The sequence below is a fragment of the Panthera pardus genome, unplaced genomic scaffold (assembly GCF_024362965.1).
Source record: "Panthera pardus isolate Hobbes unplaced genomic scaffold, ASM2436296v1 HiC_scaffold_16, whole genome shotgun sequence".
NCBI classification, from domain to species: domain Eukaryota; kingdom Metazoa; phylum Chordata; class Mammalia; order Carnivora; family Felidae; genus Panthera; species Panthera pardus.
The window spans coordinates 152,828,746-152,848,713 of NW_026526721.1; the positions used below are offsets into that span (position 1 = coordinate 152,828,746).

Genomic DNA, 19,968 nt, shown 5'->3' on the forward strand with positions numbered 1-19,968 from the left:
TAAATAAATTTCTCTTTCTTTCCAAGAAAGAGAAATACTTACTTTCCACCAATCTTCATTGGTGTCTTCTAGAAGAGTAATCATGTCTCCTGGCCTATGATGAAGACAGAATGAGTTGAGGGAGGAAGGAGAGGAGGGACCAAAAGAAAAAAAAAGAGGATTACTTTAGAGTCAGAAGCAGTAGTTTGGTGTTTATACAAATAATCCTAAAATAAACAGAAGTGAAATAATTATGACATTTGACCAGTTCTTTCCACCCATAAAAATAGTTTTGTTATATATTCAAAGTAAGTGTTATTTCTGCGCTGTATTTAAAATTTTTTTTAATGTTTTATTTATTTTTTGAGAGACAGAGAGAGATAGAGCATGAGTGGAGGAGGGGCAGAGACAGAGGGAGACACAGAATCTGAAGCGGGCTCCAGGCTCCAGGCTGTCAGCACAAGGCCCGATGCGGGGCTCGAACCCACAAACCGCACTGCACGATCACGACCTGAGCCGAAGTCGGGTGCTTACCCGACTGAGCCACCCAGGTGCCCTCTCTGTGCCGTATTAAAAAAAAAAAAATATTAGCTCTATTTTTACATACAGATAAGGGTTCTTTATTATTCTTTTAGAAAAATTTCCTTTTCATATTTGCCACTTTGTTATGGATGTGACATTATAATAGATCTTTCTGAGGATATTACTATGTTTTTAAAACAATGTTTCTTTCCTTTATTGAATTCTTTGTTTCCTCTAGAATTGGTTGGCCTCGTCTTTATTTTACGGCTTCTCCTTCCTGTCGAGATTCTCTCCAACATCGTGTCCCTTGGCTGTTCCTTTACGTTAATGGCTGACGACAGAGGCAGACGGGTGTGGACCGCTGGGCGAGCTTCTCTACTACTACTGCCTCTGTGTCTGCACTGGATCTCTCTCCCAAGTGCAAGAGCTAATTCCAGGCTCTGTTTAAGCAAGCAGAGTGCATCGACTGGGGTGCCTCACTTTTGGACGCTCGAAAATACAGGAGGCAAGCGGTCTGGGGCCTCCTACCAGTACCCCCATGGCTACAATAGGAGGACTCTCTTAACCCTGTTGAGGGAGACGTCAGTTTATTCGCCCGTTAAGTACAGCCGCCTTTTCCTTCCCTCCTCCTGCTCTCTAGGAAGTCTGGAGTCTAGAGTTCATCTAAACACAGCTCCTTTTCTCCCTTCTGTGAGACTTCTGTGCTCACACAGGAGCCCTCCCTAGGCCTGGGTTCTCTTTCTTTTGAGTACAGGTACTCCTCGATTTTGGCTTCAAATGCTAGTCGTTATAAGCAGTGACGGGGTGTCGTGCACACGGCTGGGGGTCCATATCAGTTACATATTGCCGTGACAACACTGTGTAACATACTGCCACAAAACCTCAGTGGCTCCCTCGCGTGCCCGGGGGGCGGCAGGCTGTTGGCTAGGTTGACCGGGGGAGACGTCGCCCTATTTCCGGTTTCTCACACCCCACGAGGCCAATCTGGACTTTCGTGACAGTGCCAGAATATCAAGAGCGGCAAATGGAAACATGCAGAAACACATTAAGGGCCTCTCAGGCCAGGCTGGGAACTGACATACGGTTACTCCTGCCTCACTTTATTGGGGAAAGTACATCATAAGGCCAGTCCAGATTCAAGGGATGGCAGACAGATGCACCTTCTGTGGTGATGGAAACTGTGAAGCATCACGGCCAAGGGCACGAGTACAGGAATTGGGGTCATGAATGCGATCAAGTCACTGGACACAGACAGCCTCGTGTTCTTCGGTGAATCTGCTATGAGTTCAGCGTCTCCTTGGAAGTGTCCCTACATCTAAAGTCATTCTTTCCTGAGCACTGTGGTCTCCAGGCATCTTCTCTCTTCTCACTTCTATGTGCTGCATTTTGCCAGGAAAGTCTCCAAATCTGGGGGTCTCTGATAGTATTATTTCTTGTTTTCTAGTACCATTATGGATGTATTCTTAATATATATATATATGCACATGTATATGTATATACATGCACATGTGTATATATACGTATATATGTGTGTATATACACATATATATTCTGACATTTCAAGCAATATATATATGCATATGTATATATATGTACATGTATATATATGTATACATATATATGTATATATCCATATTTATATGCATATGTATATGTATATATATGTACATGTATATATACGTATATATGTGTGTATATACATATGTATATTCTGACATTTCAAGCAATATATATGCATATAAATATGTATATATATGCATATATATGCATATGTATATGTATATATATGTATATATATATACGTATATATGTGTGTATATGCATATATATATTCTGACATTTCAAGCAATATATATGCATATAAATATGTATATATATGCATATATATGCATATGTATATGTATATATGTACATGTATATATATACGTATATATGTGTGTATATGCATATATATATTCTGACATTTCAAGCAATATATATGCATATAAATATGTATATATATGCATATATATGCATATGTATATGTATATATGTACATGTATATATATGTATATATGTGTGTATATGCATATATATATTCTGACATTTCAAGCAATATATATGCATATAAATATGTATATATATGCATATATATGCATATGTATATGTATATATGTACATGTATATATACGTATATATGTGTGTATATGCATATATATATTCTGACATTTCAAGCAATATATATGCATATAAATATGTATATATATGCATATATATGCATATGTATATGTATATATGTACATGTATATATATACGTATATATGTGTATATGCATATATATATTCTGACATTTCAAGCAATATATATGCATATAAATGTATATATATGCATATATATGCATATGTATATGTATATATATGTACATGTATATTTATACGTATATATGTGTGTATATACATATATATATATTCTGCCATTTCAAGGGACTGGAGCAGGAGGGGAAGCAGGGCCGTGTGCTCGTCTTGCCATTCCGATTCAATCTCCTCTGCTGTCATTTTCAATTCTCGGTTAATATCTGTCTTTAATGTCTGTAGAGGGGATTCCTACAGCCCTTGTTGCACCTGAAGCGTCAGACACAGAGGCGTTTTGGAATCTCACGAGTCACAGATTCGTGCTGATGCCACGGAAAGCGACGTGGTTGAAAATCACTTTTTTCCCAGGTGAGGGATTTAATTAAGCAGCAAGGATGGAAGTTGATGTAGAACAATCTTTCCAGCTCCAGCAGATTTTACTCAACCTAAGAACCTAGGGAACCACGAGTTGTTGATGGTCTGGGAGAAAGTGTTAAGGAGGGGATAATGCTGGAGACTGGGGGGGAGGCATTGCAGTTGATAGTTTTGATGCAGCTTTACAGCCTGGAGACGGACACGCTCTTTCCCATGCCCAGAGGTGGGCAGTCCCTGAGCGTAGGACCCGTGTTAACGAACCCACATACTAGGATGAGGCACTCGCTGGAATCCAAGCCGTAATTTCATGAGCAATACCAGACACATTCTTGAGAGTGATGTGGATTCTGTCTCATCTTATAAAAGCACCGTCAGGATCAGAAAACTGCCTGGTGAGGGAGAAGGGGCACACTCAACTCTTCATTCCTTTTTTGTTGTCCTTGTTGTTTACCCACCCATTCCACGAATATTCCAGAAGGCCGACTCTGAAAGAGCCGTTTTACTAGGCACAGGGCGTGGAGGAAACCGGGGGACCCCGGCTGCTGGCCTTACCTAAGCTGCCCCTCCAGCTTGGGTCTGCTGTCCCCCTGAATCCCAGCTGCAAGCCCGGTGGCCCTGGGGTCAGCCCTCTGCTGTTAATTGTGACTTCTCTGCTCAGCCTGTTCTCGATTCACTTCTCTCCTCCTTCCCCCACCATGGTGGCGGTGCGTGATGTCTGGCCACCAGGGAGCTCAGTCCAAAGATTCTGCCCACTCGCTGCACATAGAGAGGGCGCTTCCAGGGTTCCTGGAGGAATGGAGGCCTGGCGCCCCAAGTCCCCCTCTCCCCCGCTTGCTCTCGGGATGGACACTGCCCGTGCGCGACCCTCCGGCCGGCTTCATGCTGCCGTGGCCGAGCAGGCCCAGAGATTTTCTACTTTAACTCTCTTTATTTCCAAATTCTTGAGGATGAACTTGTCAGGCCCCCAAATATTTAAAACAAAACAAAACAAAACAAAAAACTCCCTTTGTTTAATTCAATCAGAGCTTCCTGAATTCAGGTCAGCGTTGCGCTGCACCGTAATCGGGAATTACACACGTGCAAAATACAATGCGATTCATAAACAACAAAGGCATCAGCTTCCTCTTTGGTGCAGACTGATCAGAGCACCGCAACTGGTCTTTTCTTTTTGTCTGCTCAGTAAAATTGGGCTTGGACCCAGAGGAAGGCCTTTGGGTTGGTTTTTGGAAAGTCTTTTTAAGTGTCTTTTTTTTTTTTTTTTTTTTTTGAGGTGGGGAGAGGCAGAGGGAGAGAGAGAGAATCCTTTGTTTTCTTTTTAAGTTCACCTGTTTATTTTTGAGAGAGAGCATGAGCAGGGGAGGGGCAGAGAGAGAGGGGGGGAGACAGAGAATCCCAAGCAGGCTCCACGCTGTCAGCTCAGAGCCCGATACGGGGCTTGATCGCAAGAACGTGGAGATGGTGACCTGAGCCGAAATTCAGGGTCGGATGCTTAACTGACTGAGCCACCCAGGTGCCCCTGGAAGTCTTGACACGATGAAGGAACCGTGGACTACCAGCAAGAGTAGGAACAGAGTCATAGCAGCTAACTGTAGAACTCTGACTCAGCGGAGAGGGGACAGCGTTGACCTGCGAGTGTGTGCGTCTGCGTCTGTGCACGGGAACTGCATGGGTGCCGTCTGTTCATTTTCAGCCACGCTCTGCCTCCCTCATTTCCCAGTTTTGCACTCGGACACCGGAAGCCTTCTCTTCCACGACCAGGTAACTGGTTTCAGGACTTAGAGGGCCCAGTGTCACAGGGTGTGGACGAGGTCAGCTGAGCTCAGTCAGCTTCAGGGACATCTTCTGCAAGGTGGTAGGGACACGGCTTGGTCTTCTAGGGGTGGGCTTCTGGAGGGTGGAGGGGGAGTTGTCCTGAGGCGCCCCCTGCCACGTCTCTCCATTTCCCGCGTGGAGCTCAGATTCCCAGCGGTACAGACACAGACAGCCTCCTGATGAGGACACCGCATTTGGGAAGCCCCTTCTCCACGGTCTCAGACAACCTGAGATCTCAGACTGGCCCTCCACTAGGGCCCTCTTTGTTTTCACAGTGTTTTGGATATACCGCATATTTTGGAATGCAAAGGACGTTGGTCTTCCTTTACCCCTCTAGCTCTGCCAACTGAGCCAAAGGAAATTATAGGACATCCCAGTAGTTTTTGAATGCCTGTGACACGGTAGGTTTGGGGCGTGTGTTGAATGGACAAAATGAAAAGATTTTGCTAAGCACTGGTTTCCTCATCTTAATATTTTATCTCTTAAAATACTAGTACGTACCTCATCAATATTTTTGAGGATTAGGTGAGGTAATCCTTGTACGGCACGTTTAGCCAAGCCCACAACAGATGGTAGCTGGTATTGTTGTTAAGGCATAGTTACTGCCCTCAAGATGCTGATACTCTTTTTTCTTTTTTAATAGTAAAGAAATTTTAGGGGAGCCTGGGTGGCTCGGTTGGTTAAGTGTCTGACTCTTGATTTTGGCTCAGGTCATGATCTTACGGTTTGTGGGTTCGAGCCCTGCACTGGGCTCCGTGGGGACAGTGCAGAGCCTGCTTGGGATTCTCTCTCCCTCTCTCTCTCTGCCTCTCCCCCATTTGCTCTCTCTACCCCTCTCTCGAAATAAATGAATAAACTTAAAAAAGAGCTAAGAGATTTTACTCTAGGAAGATGCTGGTACTCTTAAGGGGGAAAGAAAGACATACGGTGGTAATTTACAACAAAGTGTCGTCACCGGACAAGAAGAAATACGCTGGGGCAGGGGAGGGGGACAGACAAGTGCGGAAATGACCCCAAGCAAAAACCCCAATACAGAGGTTTCATTGAGACTCAGCTACCTCAATTATATTTATATAACTACTCACTATACGTCACCAATACAGAATGAACTATATTTACTTCGCAAAGCTGCTGTGCGGATTCATCGCTAAGGCATATGTGCTGGTCTTTAGCGCTGACCGACACACGATAAGGGCTTACACATTCTAATTTCTTCCTAAAAGTGTAACTTTTTCACTTGGAAATTAGAAGATCTAATGATTATTACCTCTTAAATGAGTGCTCCCTTAGGTTCTTGGCAGGGACCGTTGGTTCATGAAATCATCTTTGGCCTCTTAAGTGGCTTCAGTATGATTCAGAGCTTTGAAAAAGCTTTTCTCTCTCTTTACATCTCTCCATCCCTCTTGCCCTCCGCCCCGTGTAGTGACCAGAAATGTGGCCAGGGCTGGGGGCTAGAGCTCGTATCGCGGTGCCCAGGGGCCGATGGCAATGGAGGTGTGGGAATAGTGCGGGAGGACAGTCAACTAGTCTGGCGAGGGACAGCGGGTTCAGTGAATGAAGCAGGTGTGGCCAGCTCAATCTGCACACAAGTAAGAAGGTTCACAGAGACTTCACCAGCTACAGGCGGGATCTGAATCCACTACTAACGCCACTAAATCAAGCTGCCTCTCCCACCCACCCACGCCTTGTGGAAATTCACCAGAAGTGCCCATTTTACTCGGCAAGTATTTTGAGATATCTTTAGCCTTTCTTACCCTTTTCCATTCATCAGGGAGAAAAAAAAAATCAACCGATGAACCAAAAAAACCCAACCAACCGAACAAAAACAAACAACTGAGCACAAACCCAATCAATCTCACAGCCATCGGAGTCACTCAGCCAAAAGAGATGTCCTGGAAAAACTAGGTCAGGGCAACATAAGAAGGATCCAGACTGCTCCGTTAACTTCAGATCTACGGCCTAATTTTTCGCCAGACCCGCTTCTCGATTTCCATCATCCTGCTCCAGAGCTTACAGGCTGTGCCCACGGAGCAGGTGACCAGAAACTCCCGAATCCTGCAGTTTGATTTGGTCTTAATCGTGGCGTCTGTGAGACTGCCTGCGCTTCCCCCCGGTGCCGAGACCAGCTCAGAGAAAAGACATTCGGCACAAGGGCCATTTGGATGGGATTTGGTAAATGTTCCTGAACTGTCACGGATCACGCTCTCCGGAACCTAATTGAAAGAGGCATCTGAGTGAGAGGGAGGCCGCAAAGCACATTAGTGGCATTCAAGAGGGTCTGGGTTTCCTGACACAGTGCGGCATCGGAACATAATATGCATCAGAGACTTTCCTCAAATAGCCTTAATTGCATTTTGATGTCCTGGTGACCGTGAAGATTATTTTTAAATCAAATTGGTGCATTAGAATTACATTTAGTTTTAATTAAGTTGATGCATTTGCCAAGCAGTAATGTGCTTAGAGAATGGAATCGAGACACCGAGGGAGTCTTATTCTCTCTTACTCTGTCTCCAGGGCTCTCCTTTTCTTATTTTATGGAGGAGTTATAAAGCCTTACAGAGTGAAGGACATAGCCACACAAGTTGTAGGCCAAGAACCCGAATGCAGTCCCGAGTCCTGAACACGACCGAGGATCAGGGAACTTGCCTCGTGGCCTTGGGTATGCCACTGGCTCACCGCGTATCTTTGGATGTCACAGCCGTTCTCAAGTCGCACAGATTAACTCGGAATCCAGGGGAACACTTAACCATTCAGATTTCCGAGTGGGATCTGACCCCCTAGGCCTGGGGGGAGCCTAGGAATCTCTATTTTGATAACATTCTCCAGGAGGTTCTTAGGGCTTGTCACAAGTGGTTTGGCAATCCTAACCATAGTTTCCTCCCCTGTAGAATACTAATCGCTGGGGTAACCTCACAGATTTGCGAAAAGAACCAAGGGGATGTCGGGGAAAATTGGGAAAATTGGGAAGACTTTGAAATAGGCAGAAATAGTAGTGATCTGGGTGTTTACTGCCCCTTTCCCCCAGCCAACTCCTTGTCATGTGAGCTGTTTTACCTTTGCAGGAAAACTGATGGTACTGTAAATGACTCTTGTCCCTAGAAATGCATGTGAATTTTGTCTGGTGGAAAACACCCAGTAGTTACCTGTAAGTATTGACCAGTTCAGCATGCATTTGTAAATTCACGTCAGCACTCCCGATTGCCTGTTTGTGGGATGTTTGACCTCTCCTTTGTACCGCCTGGGACATTATCCTGGTTCCCTCGTGAATTAAAGAGTCAAATAAAATTTTCGATATGTGTTCATTTTATATTTCTATAGAGTCATAATTTTACTTTAAATTAAAATTTTTTTAAATATTTATTTTTGAGAGAAAGAGCAAAAGCAGGGGAGGGGCGGAAAGAGAGGGAGATATAGAATCAGAAGCAGGCTCTGAGCTGTCAGTTCAGAGCCCGACGTGAGGCTCAAACTCACGAACCCCATGAGACCATGACCTAAGCTGAAGCTGGATGCCCAACCGACTGAGCCACCCGGGCACTCTACCTTAATTAAAAAAAAAAAGTTTATTTACTTATTTTGAGATACAGAGAGAGAGAGAGAGAGAGAGAGAGAGAAAATTCCAAGAAGCCTCTGCATTGTCAGTGTGGAGCCCCATGCGGGACTCCAACCTATGAATGAACCGTAAGATCATGATCTGAGCTGAAACCAAGAGCTGGACGCTTAACCAACTGAGCCACCCAGGTGCCCCAATTTTATCTTAATTTAAAAAAAATGGTCAGTGAACGGGAGTGATTTTTCATAACGCACTCTATAGATCACAAGCTTCCTGGTCCTAAAAGCAAGACGTAACAATCCTAAGAAACTAGTAAGAAGTGGTAAGAATGGCCCACACTGGCTAAATTAATACATCGTCTCAATCTGCTGATGAGAACAAATTGTCAACCTCATCACAGAGGGAACCCACACGGTCAGTGCAGGATGGAGAGTCTGGGGTAGGAACAAGGCCGGTGGGCTGAGAGTCGGCCTCCCTGGGTTTCAGCTTGAGTCTCTGCTTTCTTCCGGTCAGTCTTTGGTCCTGGCTCTCCCAACTTACCCCCCAAAAGGTAAGGAACTGATGAGGGAGCATGAGGCAGGCTAAAGGGCAAAACTCAGGCTGGCACGCCCCTCCCCTTCCAGGTGGAATATGGGTGATCTTTCTCAGACACTCCTGGCTACCCAAGAACAAAGGAAAGGGGTTTAAGTGCCTGCCCTGGTGATGTGGGAAATGGAGGCAAATGGAAAGTTAAATTCCCTTCCTGCCTACAGCCCATTGACAAGTCCTTGAAACTGGCACAGCCCATTGACAAGTCCTTGAAACTGGCACAGCCCATTGACAAGTCCTTGAAACTGGCAGAGTGACCTCCTTCTAGGAGCTCAGCTGTCTCGATGATGACTCTTTGCGGGGGGCAAAAGAGAACCTTAGCTTAACATCATCCCAACCTCGAGGATCCTGTAATTCTACTTCCTTGATCTCACGCTGGCAATCATACTCCAAGCTTATGGCCCCCCGATAGGCATCTGAAGGGTCTCATGACTGAGGTTTTATTTAAAGGTAATAAATGGTGTTTCCCTAGCAACAGTTAGCCCCTCAGGGTCCTGGAAACCTTGCTTCCAGAATTCCTTGGAGACTTACTCTATCCCTGACCCCCTTCAAACCTGAGGGTATATAATGAGTTACCTATCACGACCCCAGTGCAGCTCTCCCTGCCCACGGGTCCTGTCCCCGTACTTTAATAAAATCACCATTTTGCACCAAAGATGTCTTCAAGAATTCTTTCTTGGCTGTCGGCTCTGGACCCCACAAACCCCCACCACCCCAAAACTTCATCAGAACCATAAACTGTCTCATTGGAATATGAACTATAACAGCTACGTGTCCACTCACTAAGCCCTACTGAAGTTGAAGACAGTCTTTCCATAATGAGGACTGGAATAGTAGTTATGAAAATAGGCTTAACGCCCCTAAAAGAATGTGTACCACCTCTTTGTGATGGAGTTGGCAACTGCCCCCTATCCGGTACCTTTAAAGTGATTCTCATGTTCTGTCACAAGCCATCCTTCCTTACCCCTTCCTGACTGGAAAGAGAGAATGAATGCTCGCTATCCAAGCTGCACAGGCACCCAGGGCCCCTGTTGCTGGAAGCCTTGTGTTGCTTGTAATGCCACCTGTTTGCTAAGCCTTCCCGAGGCCTCCCCAGGCTGCTCTGACGTCTCCTTGAAGTGCTGTGGATCTGGCAGCATCCCCGCCCACAAGAGCTCACAATGGAGTGTGCTTTCTTGTCCACTTTTCTGCTATGCCCAGCCCATGACCGCCTGAGCTCTTTGAGGGCAGGGTCTGTGAATTGTTCACCCAGCAGTGAGTCGATGCTCATCCACTACGTGGGGAGCAGTAAAGAGATGACACAAATTCTGAGAATGGTCACACAAGGGTTAAAATCAGTTTGAACTCGATTTCGAGGGAAGCTTTGGAAAAATCAGAGAGAGATGAATTCAGGCCATCCCTTCTCCAGAGGTTCTCATGAATATTAGCTAATGAGACCAATGGTTGCCTGGTTTCATTCAGACACAACCACGGAAAAATCTGAGACTCGCTGTTTCCGAGAAAGAGGCTGGCGATTCAAGAATCTAAATCCTTATTTGGGATTACAAAAGAGTACATTTTTCTTTGATCCCCCCCCCCCCCAGATTTAGGTGTTCAGATACACGCTGAAGTGGAAATTAATTTGTATCTTTCTCAGAACTTAACAATATTGGAAAAGCAGCTCCCTCTTTCCCTCTCTTGGCTCCTAAGCTGTCTTTCTTTCTTTTTTTTTTTTTTTCCTCTTTTTTGGCCCCTTATGAAACATGGCCATTATCATATAAATTTGTTTGGGGAGAACTAATAAAAATGAAAATGACTTCGATGTGGGAAGCCAAAATGGGTCCTTTGGAATAGGCATTATATGGTCACTACGATATGCATCTGAACCCTTCTGTCTTTTATTTACTCCCCATCCTTTATTTCAGAGCCCCTAAGATATTTTAGGGGCTTGTGTTTACTTGGAGTTATTTACATCTGCTGCTTATTTACATGATACATCAGCACGCCAAAGCCATAAAAATTATCCTTATTGAGTTTTAAAAGGCGCGTTGGTGTGAATAATGAGCAATGGCTCTAACACCATTTTGCAGACTTCTGAATCCCAAATCAGCCTGGGTAACGAATAGGACTGGTTATGTGGTAAATGTGACAGGCACGCTTTACTTTCATCAACAAGCTAGGCGTGTGCTATCTTGCTAACAAAGTGTGTGTGTGTGTGTGTGTGTGTGTGTGTGTGTGTGTGCATGAATGTGTATTCGAGTGTGCATGGGTGTATGAATGTGTTTGTGTATATCTGACTGTGAGTGTGTGGGAGTGTATGTGCATAGGTAAGTGTAACACGCACATATCTTATCTTATCTTATCTTATCTTATCTTATCTTATCTTGAGAAAGAGAGAGCACCAGCAGGGGAGAGGGGCAGCAGGAGACAAAGAGAATGGAGCCCGATGCAGGGCTCAATCCCACGATCCTAGAAATGTGACCTGAGCCAAAATCAAGAATCAACTGACTAAGTCACCCAGGCGCCCCTCAAGTAGCACTTTAAAAATCTTTGCTTGTGTACTCAGCTGTTCGTGCATACAGCCTAATTTTCAAAGCTCTTAAAAATTTTGAAAATAAAGGTCATTGGTGGAAGTTGTTTAAGACTAATTACAGAAGCTTATCTACTGTACAAGCTCATCGCACTCAGACAGAGGGATGGGGGTGTTCTTTAATGTTATCAGACCTCAAATTGTCTGTGACGGTTAGGGGATCCAGAGCACGACAGCCCCACATCTTTCATGTCAGTGGTAAAACGTCATGCCTACAAACCAGGAACTGCAAAATCTACTCGTAAGATGAAGGAAAGGGCATCACAGCCTCCTTATTGCTGGACAAATTGGATCAAGTCCCCTTGGGTGTGCTCAAAGGCCAGAGAGAGCCTTTGAATGTGTTTTTTGCAACTATATATCCTTAGGGTAGGGTTAATGAGGTTCAGGAGACTTGGACACCAAACATATTGTGAAAAGATGCAACTGAAGAGAAGTTTCTCTAAAATATACTGGGTACCCTACTTCGTACCGGGCATGAAATCCCACCTTTTATTTACATTATCTAGTTGCATACTCAGTCTCCCTTGGAAGGAGGAAACGGAGACCCCGAGAGATTGAGTAGCTGGCTCAAGCAGATGCAGCTAGGAAGGGTCAGAGCTGGAAGGCGGACCCAGGTCTATGTGACTCCCAGTCATTGCTCTTTTCTGCCCTGCGCTCTGCACCTGATGGACAGGTAGAGTGTTAGTTATCGAGAGAACTCCAGCCATTTGGGGAGGTAATGGTGGACGCACTTACGAGGGAAGCTGATGTTGCACTGAAACGGTAGCAAAGCAGACTGTGCGAAGCCTCTGCCTTCAGACAGCATTTGGAGACCCATGACGGGACCACGGCATTTCTAAGAGGAGTACTCACTGCCCTAAGAATAGGGGGGTGGCATCCCAGCTTCTCCTTTCTGAGGCTTAGTCCCCCATTCAACTGTGAATGTCCAGTAAGGGTTCGGCAGGGCTCCTTCCAAACCATCTTAAACCTTTGAGCTCCTTTCCTACAATTTCTTCTTGGCAAATAATATTCATCACGGGTTCGAGACCCATCTCCTCCAGGAAACAGGCCCTGACTAAGCCCTCTGAGCTTAGCTTGCTTCCTCTTCTATAAGTTTCATTATATCATCATGTACTTGATATGCCCACGAACTGTGCGTGCCAGGCACAGCATTAATTCAACCGTTCATTCATGACATATTTATTAAATATCTCCTATGTTTCAGGAACCAGGCTACAGGGATGGGTAGGTTAGCAACTGCAGATATTTGTTCTCATGGAATTTATAAGGGAGATAGAGGTTCACCACATAATCCCAGAAATATATAAATACAAGCTGAGGTAAGGGCTTTAAAGGAAAGATACATGGGGCCATGAAAGCAGGTAGCAGCGGAATCTCACCCAGACTGGGGGTATCAGGAAAGGGCGTACCGAGGAAGCGAAATCCCAGCTGAGATCTGCGAGGGCATGCACGCCTGTGGGTGCCTGTGATGGTGATGGAGGGTGGACAGGAGGGGTGGAGGGGGGACCAGCCTGCAGGAAGAAAAATCCCTCGGCAGGTAGTAGCGTGGTCCTTCTGGGGACGAAAAGAAGCCAGTGTGGAGGGAGCAGAGAGGTGAGGGAACCGTGGTACAAGATGAAACGGAGAGGTCCCCAGGGATGAGACTGTGCTGGTCCTGGAGGTCCTTGTAAACACTGTGGTCTTCACCCAAGGGAAATGGGAGGGTACTGGAGACTTTAAAAAAAAATTTTTTTAATGTTTTATTTACTTATTGAGAGAGACAGAGACAGAATGTGATTGGGCTAGGGGCAGCGAGAGAGGGAGACACAGAATCCGAAGCGGGCTCCAGGCTCCAAGCGATCAGCACAGAGCCCAACGTGGGGCTCGAACCCATGAGCTGTGAGATTATGACCTAAGCTGAAGTCGGACGCTCAACCGACTGAGCCACCCAGGTACCCCAGGCACTGGAGACCTTTAAGCAAAGATGTGTGTGTTGTGAGCAGACCAAAGGCAGGCATAATGATGATCTCCTTTTACATGTGAAGAAGCAGGGGCTTGTGTAACTTTTCTGGGTTTCATGGGGGTCCTACGGCTAGTGAGTGACTTGGCTGGGAGCTAAACCCTTATCAAGCGATGCCCACACTTTTTTTTTCTCTTAAGCATTCGGCAAATCTCTGTTGATATATATTCATTCTGTCTTCCTCTGTCTCTCATTTCTTAAGACTGGACTGGAAGTCCTACTTCTGGAGTAGGACTAGAACCGATCGGAGTTAACACTATCAAGATCCTACTCTGTACCAAATACTGTTATTTTATTTAATCAAAGGGATTCCATAAGGGAGAGCCTTACTATATTTTCAAGATGACAAAACAGAGGTTCAGAAAGGTAGGTGATATGTCGTATTGTTAGAAAGGAGAGGGGTCAGGGTAGGAGTCCATTCTATCTGAGTCCCAAGTTGAGATGACCCCCAGCACAATGTACTGTCACCTTAGTGACTTCTCCACCCAAAGTGGATGGGAAGGGAGGGATGGGGAGCAAGGCTAGAAACACAGAGAACAGGCAGGGCCTGGAGCCCCAGTCTGGGGAGGGATGGACATAGGATGGCTGCAGTAGATTCAGGCAAAGAGAACCAGTCGGACTTGAACATTAAATACATCTTGGACGCAAGGTGAAGGGAAGCCTCTGGTGGCTGGCTTGGAGCCTGGGGAGACAGACGATGACATTATTCACCCCAAGGAGCAGGCTTGTGGGAGCGGGGGTGGTGCTGTTGTGTGCCTAGGGCGGGCCAGTAGGGATGTGAATCTGGAGGTTGGTAGAAAGGTCTGGATGGCTAGCTGTTGGCAGAAGAGCTTTCCCTGTTACTGAGGAGAAACAACGTTGCTGAAGCAATGGGGTAGCCGCTCTGATCCACGGCTTGTTGGCTTTGCCAGTTGGGTCTTCTTCGACCTCAAGCTTACACTCCAAACCTTCCCTGTGTCTTCCTCTCATTTGTCCTCTGTCCTGAGGGCACCTGCGTTCTCCCCCTGGACGAGAACTCAGGTGGATAAGAATGATATTTTGTTCAAAGGATTTTTTCCCCTACTTTACGGTTTACGGAGAAAAGGATAATTCACAAAGCCCCCGTTCATTCAAGGAATCATACCAAATCCCCAAGGCATTGCTTTACACATTCTGAATCCAGTGCCTGGCTTTTAAAATGGGAATACACAATCTTTTGGCCAAAAAAAAAAAAAAAGAAAAAAAAAAGAAAAGAAAAGAAAAAAAAGAAAAAAAAGAAAAGAAAAGAAAAAAAAGAAAAAGAAATAAGAAACTATGATTTATCACTCCAATCTTGCAGTCTATGTAATGCAGGCATTTCACTCCTGGGAATGAAGAGTGCTGTTTGCCTCAAAGCAGACTGTAAATGTTTGATTCGTGACCAGACGACTTGACTTTTAATGACCTGCCACTGCCTAAAATAAGCACGAAAATTTATGACCGTCACCAGGCAGCTAGGCGCCATTTCTCAGTACCCTAATAACATCCTATATTTCTCTGAAATTGTTTTTTTTTTTTTTCATCTGATGGCTTCAGAATAAAATGGTGGGACTGACGCAACAGGAAGTTGTTACAGTTTAAGTCCTAGATATCCAAATGACAAGCTCAAGGACATGGTACGCTGTATTTATTGCAAAGTGAATATATATCACCCTTCATCGGCAGGTAGTTGACTGTGGACGGTCAGCTGAAGGCAAGACACCCCTCCAGGGATGACCCCCTTCCCCCACCCCCCAGCAGGCGCTAACCTCTAGGGCTTGTTATACCTCTGCTAGAATGGGGCCTCCTTTGGCAAATGTCACCACCTCCTCCCGCACTGACGCCTGACGGTTCGGGTGCGTTTACAGCTCCAGCCAGCGAGTTCAGCATGGCAATTCTCAACGAGCGATGGAGAAAACTCCGGTGACAAGAGCCCGATTGTCTGAACAAATCTAAGGTGCCAGGATTCGGGCCCCGAGCTCTGCTCTGGAAGGCCCCAAGAATCACTCGGGAGAAGATGGCAAATGAATGCTGACACCATGCTGACCCTGGGTGTGACCCAGACTCCGGCAGGATATACACGTCAGCTGTGGAGTCTCGCTGGACGAGGGGGCAGCCGAGCTGCTGAGCTTGACCTCACGGCACGTAGAACCTGGGAAAGCGGGGCCAACCGGAGCCTCGTTGGCAGCCCCTTTTATGGGGCTCTGGGTAAAGTGAAAGAGGAGAGGCCGATTTCACTGAAGTGGGAGACCACACTCAGGCAAGTGTGGGGGGCACCGTACCCGGGCAATGGCCCAACCCGAGGAGGAGAAGCCCAAAGAGCTCCAGGGTGGAAAGACAACAGCTTCCGGAAGCCACGCGAGGGGAGTGAACGGGAACCTGTAATTTGGCCTGCATGCTATTCGGGTAAGTGGGGTCCCCCTCCCAATGGAGGCTGGCTCTCTAATGTGCTGACATAGTTTTCAGCGTCCTGGAGCTCTCTGCTCTCTTTGGAAGAGGAAACAACCCATCTCCCAGGGGGCATCTGACTAGACAAGCGGCCCCTTCTCTCCTGCTCTGGGATTAAAAAGCACCGAACCCTTAAGTTCTGGGGTCGTGAAGGCAGGAGAGGAGCGAGGCGTCTTCGTTGAGACGAGCCGGTAAACAGCACGTTACGAAACCTGTAATAGCCACCAGATACCGAGTGTTTCCAATGCCGAGGCACTGTGCTCTATGCTCTCTGAAGCTTATTCATTTTATCCTCAAAAATAACTCAGGGTGCAGGGGTCGTTGTTATTCTTTTATAAATAAGGAGATCAGAGTAATGAGATGTTTGTAAAATTGCTCAAGGTCACACGACAAGTAGGATGTGAACGCGGCACTGACTCCAGCTGAACTACCCCTGAGACGGGAACAACACAGACCGGTCAGGAGAAAGTTTCAGATTTCACGAGGGGCCCCAATCCCACCTTCTCCTCCCGGTGGCCATGAACTGGGAGGGACCATGAAACAAAAGCCCAGCTCAGGGAGGGCAGCGGCGGGGAGTTGCCGTTCTCCCGCAGGTTCCACACGTGGCTGGAGTCGGATCCTTCCATCTATGTTCATTTGGGCGGTGCATATATGTCTTTTTATTCCCTACTAGACCCCCCAGGATGCCGAGCGCATCTGACGCTCAAGCTTCACGAAAACACCCGTTGGCAGTTCTGCGGATGATACGCTGAACCACGCTTCTTCAAGAGCGGTTCCAGATCAGTCGCATCAGAACCACCTGCCCACCAGCTAGAAATGCAAATTCTCAGGCCCTCCCCTCGTACCCCCCCCAGACCTGCAGAATCAGAAACCGCAGGGAGAGGGCCCAGCAATCCGTCTGCTAACAGGCACAGCGGGTCACTGGATGCACAATGACATGTGAGAATCACTGCTTCATTCTTTTTTTCACGTGAAAAACATGGACTTTAAATGTTCTTTTTAGTTTTTCTTTAAAAAAAAAAGGTTTTTATTACCTCATTTCCAAATCTTCATTCTCCTGTGGTACAAATTTGTACAAGGCAACATAGGTGTTCATCTGTAATGGTTCTTTGGAAAGAGATCCCTGAGAGAGAAAATTCAAAAAAAAAAAAAAAAAATGAGAGAAGGAAGGAGGAAGAAACTGGGAGAAGAAAGAAACTAGAAAACGAGTAAGTGAATGCAACGTAATTCCAGCATACAGATTGTAAATGTTAAAATATCTAACCATTATTAAAGGCCTTGTTTCCACCAGAGGTCTGTTGTACATTTCTTAGCTAGGTTTGCTTTCATTTGTCAGAAATAGCTACAAATTTCTTCAAATGAATTCTTCCTTTGCTATAGTTGGTCACGAGACGTGCCAGGTTTGGCCCCAAGAAGGGGAATATTGGCTTTATAGAAACAGGGACATAGGAAGAGTAGTCAACAACTTTCGCTTCCTCAAATGGATGTACCAATTAGCCTAAAATTTGGTATCTAGCCTATCAAAGGGGCTAAGGTATATCCATCTGGCAGTTAGTTCATGCACGTTGTGGAAAAAACATGGTTTTTGGCATCAGCTTGATTTAGTTGCTATCATAGAATCAGCATCTCCTATGACCTTGTAATAATGATAATAAAACTACCCTTCTGATAGTTTACTCTGTGTGCCAGGCATTATGTTACATGCATTAGCATACTTGAACCTCCCAACAGCCCCCAATTGTTGTCCCCAACTTAGAGATTATACAAGAGTCTTACAAGCGGTATATAAATATTACCCGTTATTATTATCCAAATGAACATCAATGCTACATATACTTCATAATATATACAATATATGCAATAAATGTAAATTATATAATATGTAAAATATAATTGTGTAATATTAATCTTGTATAACAATACACAGCATATATAATATATACACATATCATTATTTAACATATTATATATGTGCATATTAGATTATATATGTGATACACTATTGTATAATCTGTTTAAACACATAATATGATAAACATATACAATATATATCAGACATAAACAGAAGTTGTACACAACTGATTCACTCTGCATCCAAAGCTCAAGAGTACCTTATGCTATATATATTTCTGTCCTAGTCTATCCTTTTCTAATTATATAATAGTTACATATATTATATATAAATGAAATAAAATAGAATATGTACTTCTATACTATAAAATATGGTCATAATAGATTCTGTAATTGTGTACTTTACACATTTTATAGTATGTGTCAATTTGTATATAACATGTACAATAGAAACAAAAAGTATCCAACACAGTACTTATCCTTTCTACTTCTGATGCACTGCGATAGTTCTGTTTAGCGCTCTCTAGTTGTCACGCTATCTGTGCCATGGCGCATTAGGCTACGTTATTGTCTCCCATTCCACACTGTATCCTGTTCTAGACCTACTAACTTGATCTCGTCACCTACTTAGGTGGCGATCTGCAGTGTGATCTAAGGACCCTGCCTGGTCTGTTTTCTCGGACAATCCCAGAAGGAGGAAGGCAGGCTAACAGCCCAACCGATGAGAGACAGTCTCGGCTCAGCCAACGACAAGCTACTACGCTTAGAGCTCCCAGGTCCCTCCGGTGGACTTCTCCTCTATAAGAGCCTCCCAACTTCCCCCTCTGGTCCCTAGGAGAGCAGTTCTCTGCTTTGTTGGGTGGGATTGCCCGTGGTTTTGTCCTAGCTAGCTTGTCCCGCACTGGAATTTCCTGCTGTTTCTGAAGAAACCCATATACGTTGTTTTTGGTAGAATGATTGTTTAAGGTTAACGCAGCCATAAATACCTGGTGGTGTAAGTTCTTTGCTTGGTCTCTGAAGTCATCAGTGCCATTTTCGGGATAAGTAAACACTGTAGGAGACAAGAAGAAGCAGGTGCTTCATGAATGGTTCGGAAACATGCTTGGAAGACGTGGCTTGTGTATTCCCTGTTCCACAGCTTCTACTTTACTCCTCACTGCCTTGTCCTCATCGTCAGCGACCCTGCCTTCCTGTCACCTCCCGCATGATGCTTCCCCGGCCTTCAACAGGTGGCCTTCTGCACCCCCATCTCTGCATGCCCACACCCCAGCACATGCCAGCTAGCACGCTCCTGAACTTGGCAACTGGTTGTCCGCCCCTTGGCCTCCTTTGGCAATGCCCTTCATTCATCCTTGAAACAATGTTACTCATCTCTGTCAAAGTACGAAACTCGTAGGTTAATGGAGTGGTGGGGGAGGTATGGCCTAACTGCACTCGAATTACCTTTTCGAAATACCAGATTCTTCTATCTGTTTCCAATGTGTTGGTTCCAGTTTCCTGATAGCTATTTTCTATTTTGCACATCCAAGTTTTAGCTTTTAAACTTCAAAATATTTCCCCCATCTCTTACTGCCAATGCACTGGGGCTATTATTTGGGATAAAAAAATAAACAGTGGTTTCTCATTTAGTTTGTTTTGAAATATGTACTTCTCTTCCTTTCGCACGTAAGCAGAGACTCTGCGGTCTTTAGTAAAGAACAAAGCTTCCCAAAATGGGCAGGACGGTTCACTGTCCACAGGCACAGCTATGGGAGGTGCTCGGTGGGTACTGGGGGGAGGGCTCTGCCTTAGCTAGTTCGGTCAGTCACATTTACCTCAGTGACACAGTGTGACGGCCTTAGTCTCCCCGCGTGGATCTGCCTCAGACAAAAACGTGGCAAATGTTTCCAAGTTTGTACAATGGAATTTTGGTGTCTAAATTAACCTACCGCTTAGGTGACTTAACATT

At 45.3% G+C, this 19,968-nt stretch overlaps 1 protein-coding gene across 5 annotated transcripts in view; it reads right to left on the reverse strand.

Annotated features, from left to right (window-relative positions):
- Window positions 1-19,968, reverse strand: part of STAC (SH3 and cysteine rich domain) — a 140,767-nt gene that overhangs the window by 9,426 nt on the left and 111,373 nt on the right. For 4 of the 5 annotated variants that reach the window (XM_019418646.2, XM_019418645.2, XM_019418648.2 and 1 more), the window contains exons 7-9: window positions 19,007-19,071; window positions 17,204-17,292; window positions 43-94 (exon numbers count right to left, since the gene is read on the reverse strand). In XM_019418646.2, the coding sequence (XP_019274191.1) occupies window positions 43-94; window positions 17,204-17,292; window positions 19,007-19,071 (206 nt within the window). Of the gene's footprint in view, window positions 1-42; window positions 95-12,880; window positions 13,280-17,203; window positions 17,293-19,006; window positions 19,072-19,968 lie in introns of those variants that run through there. The other variant, XM_019418647.2, reaches the window with a different exon arrangement.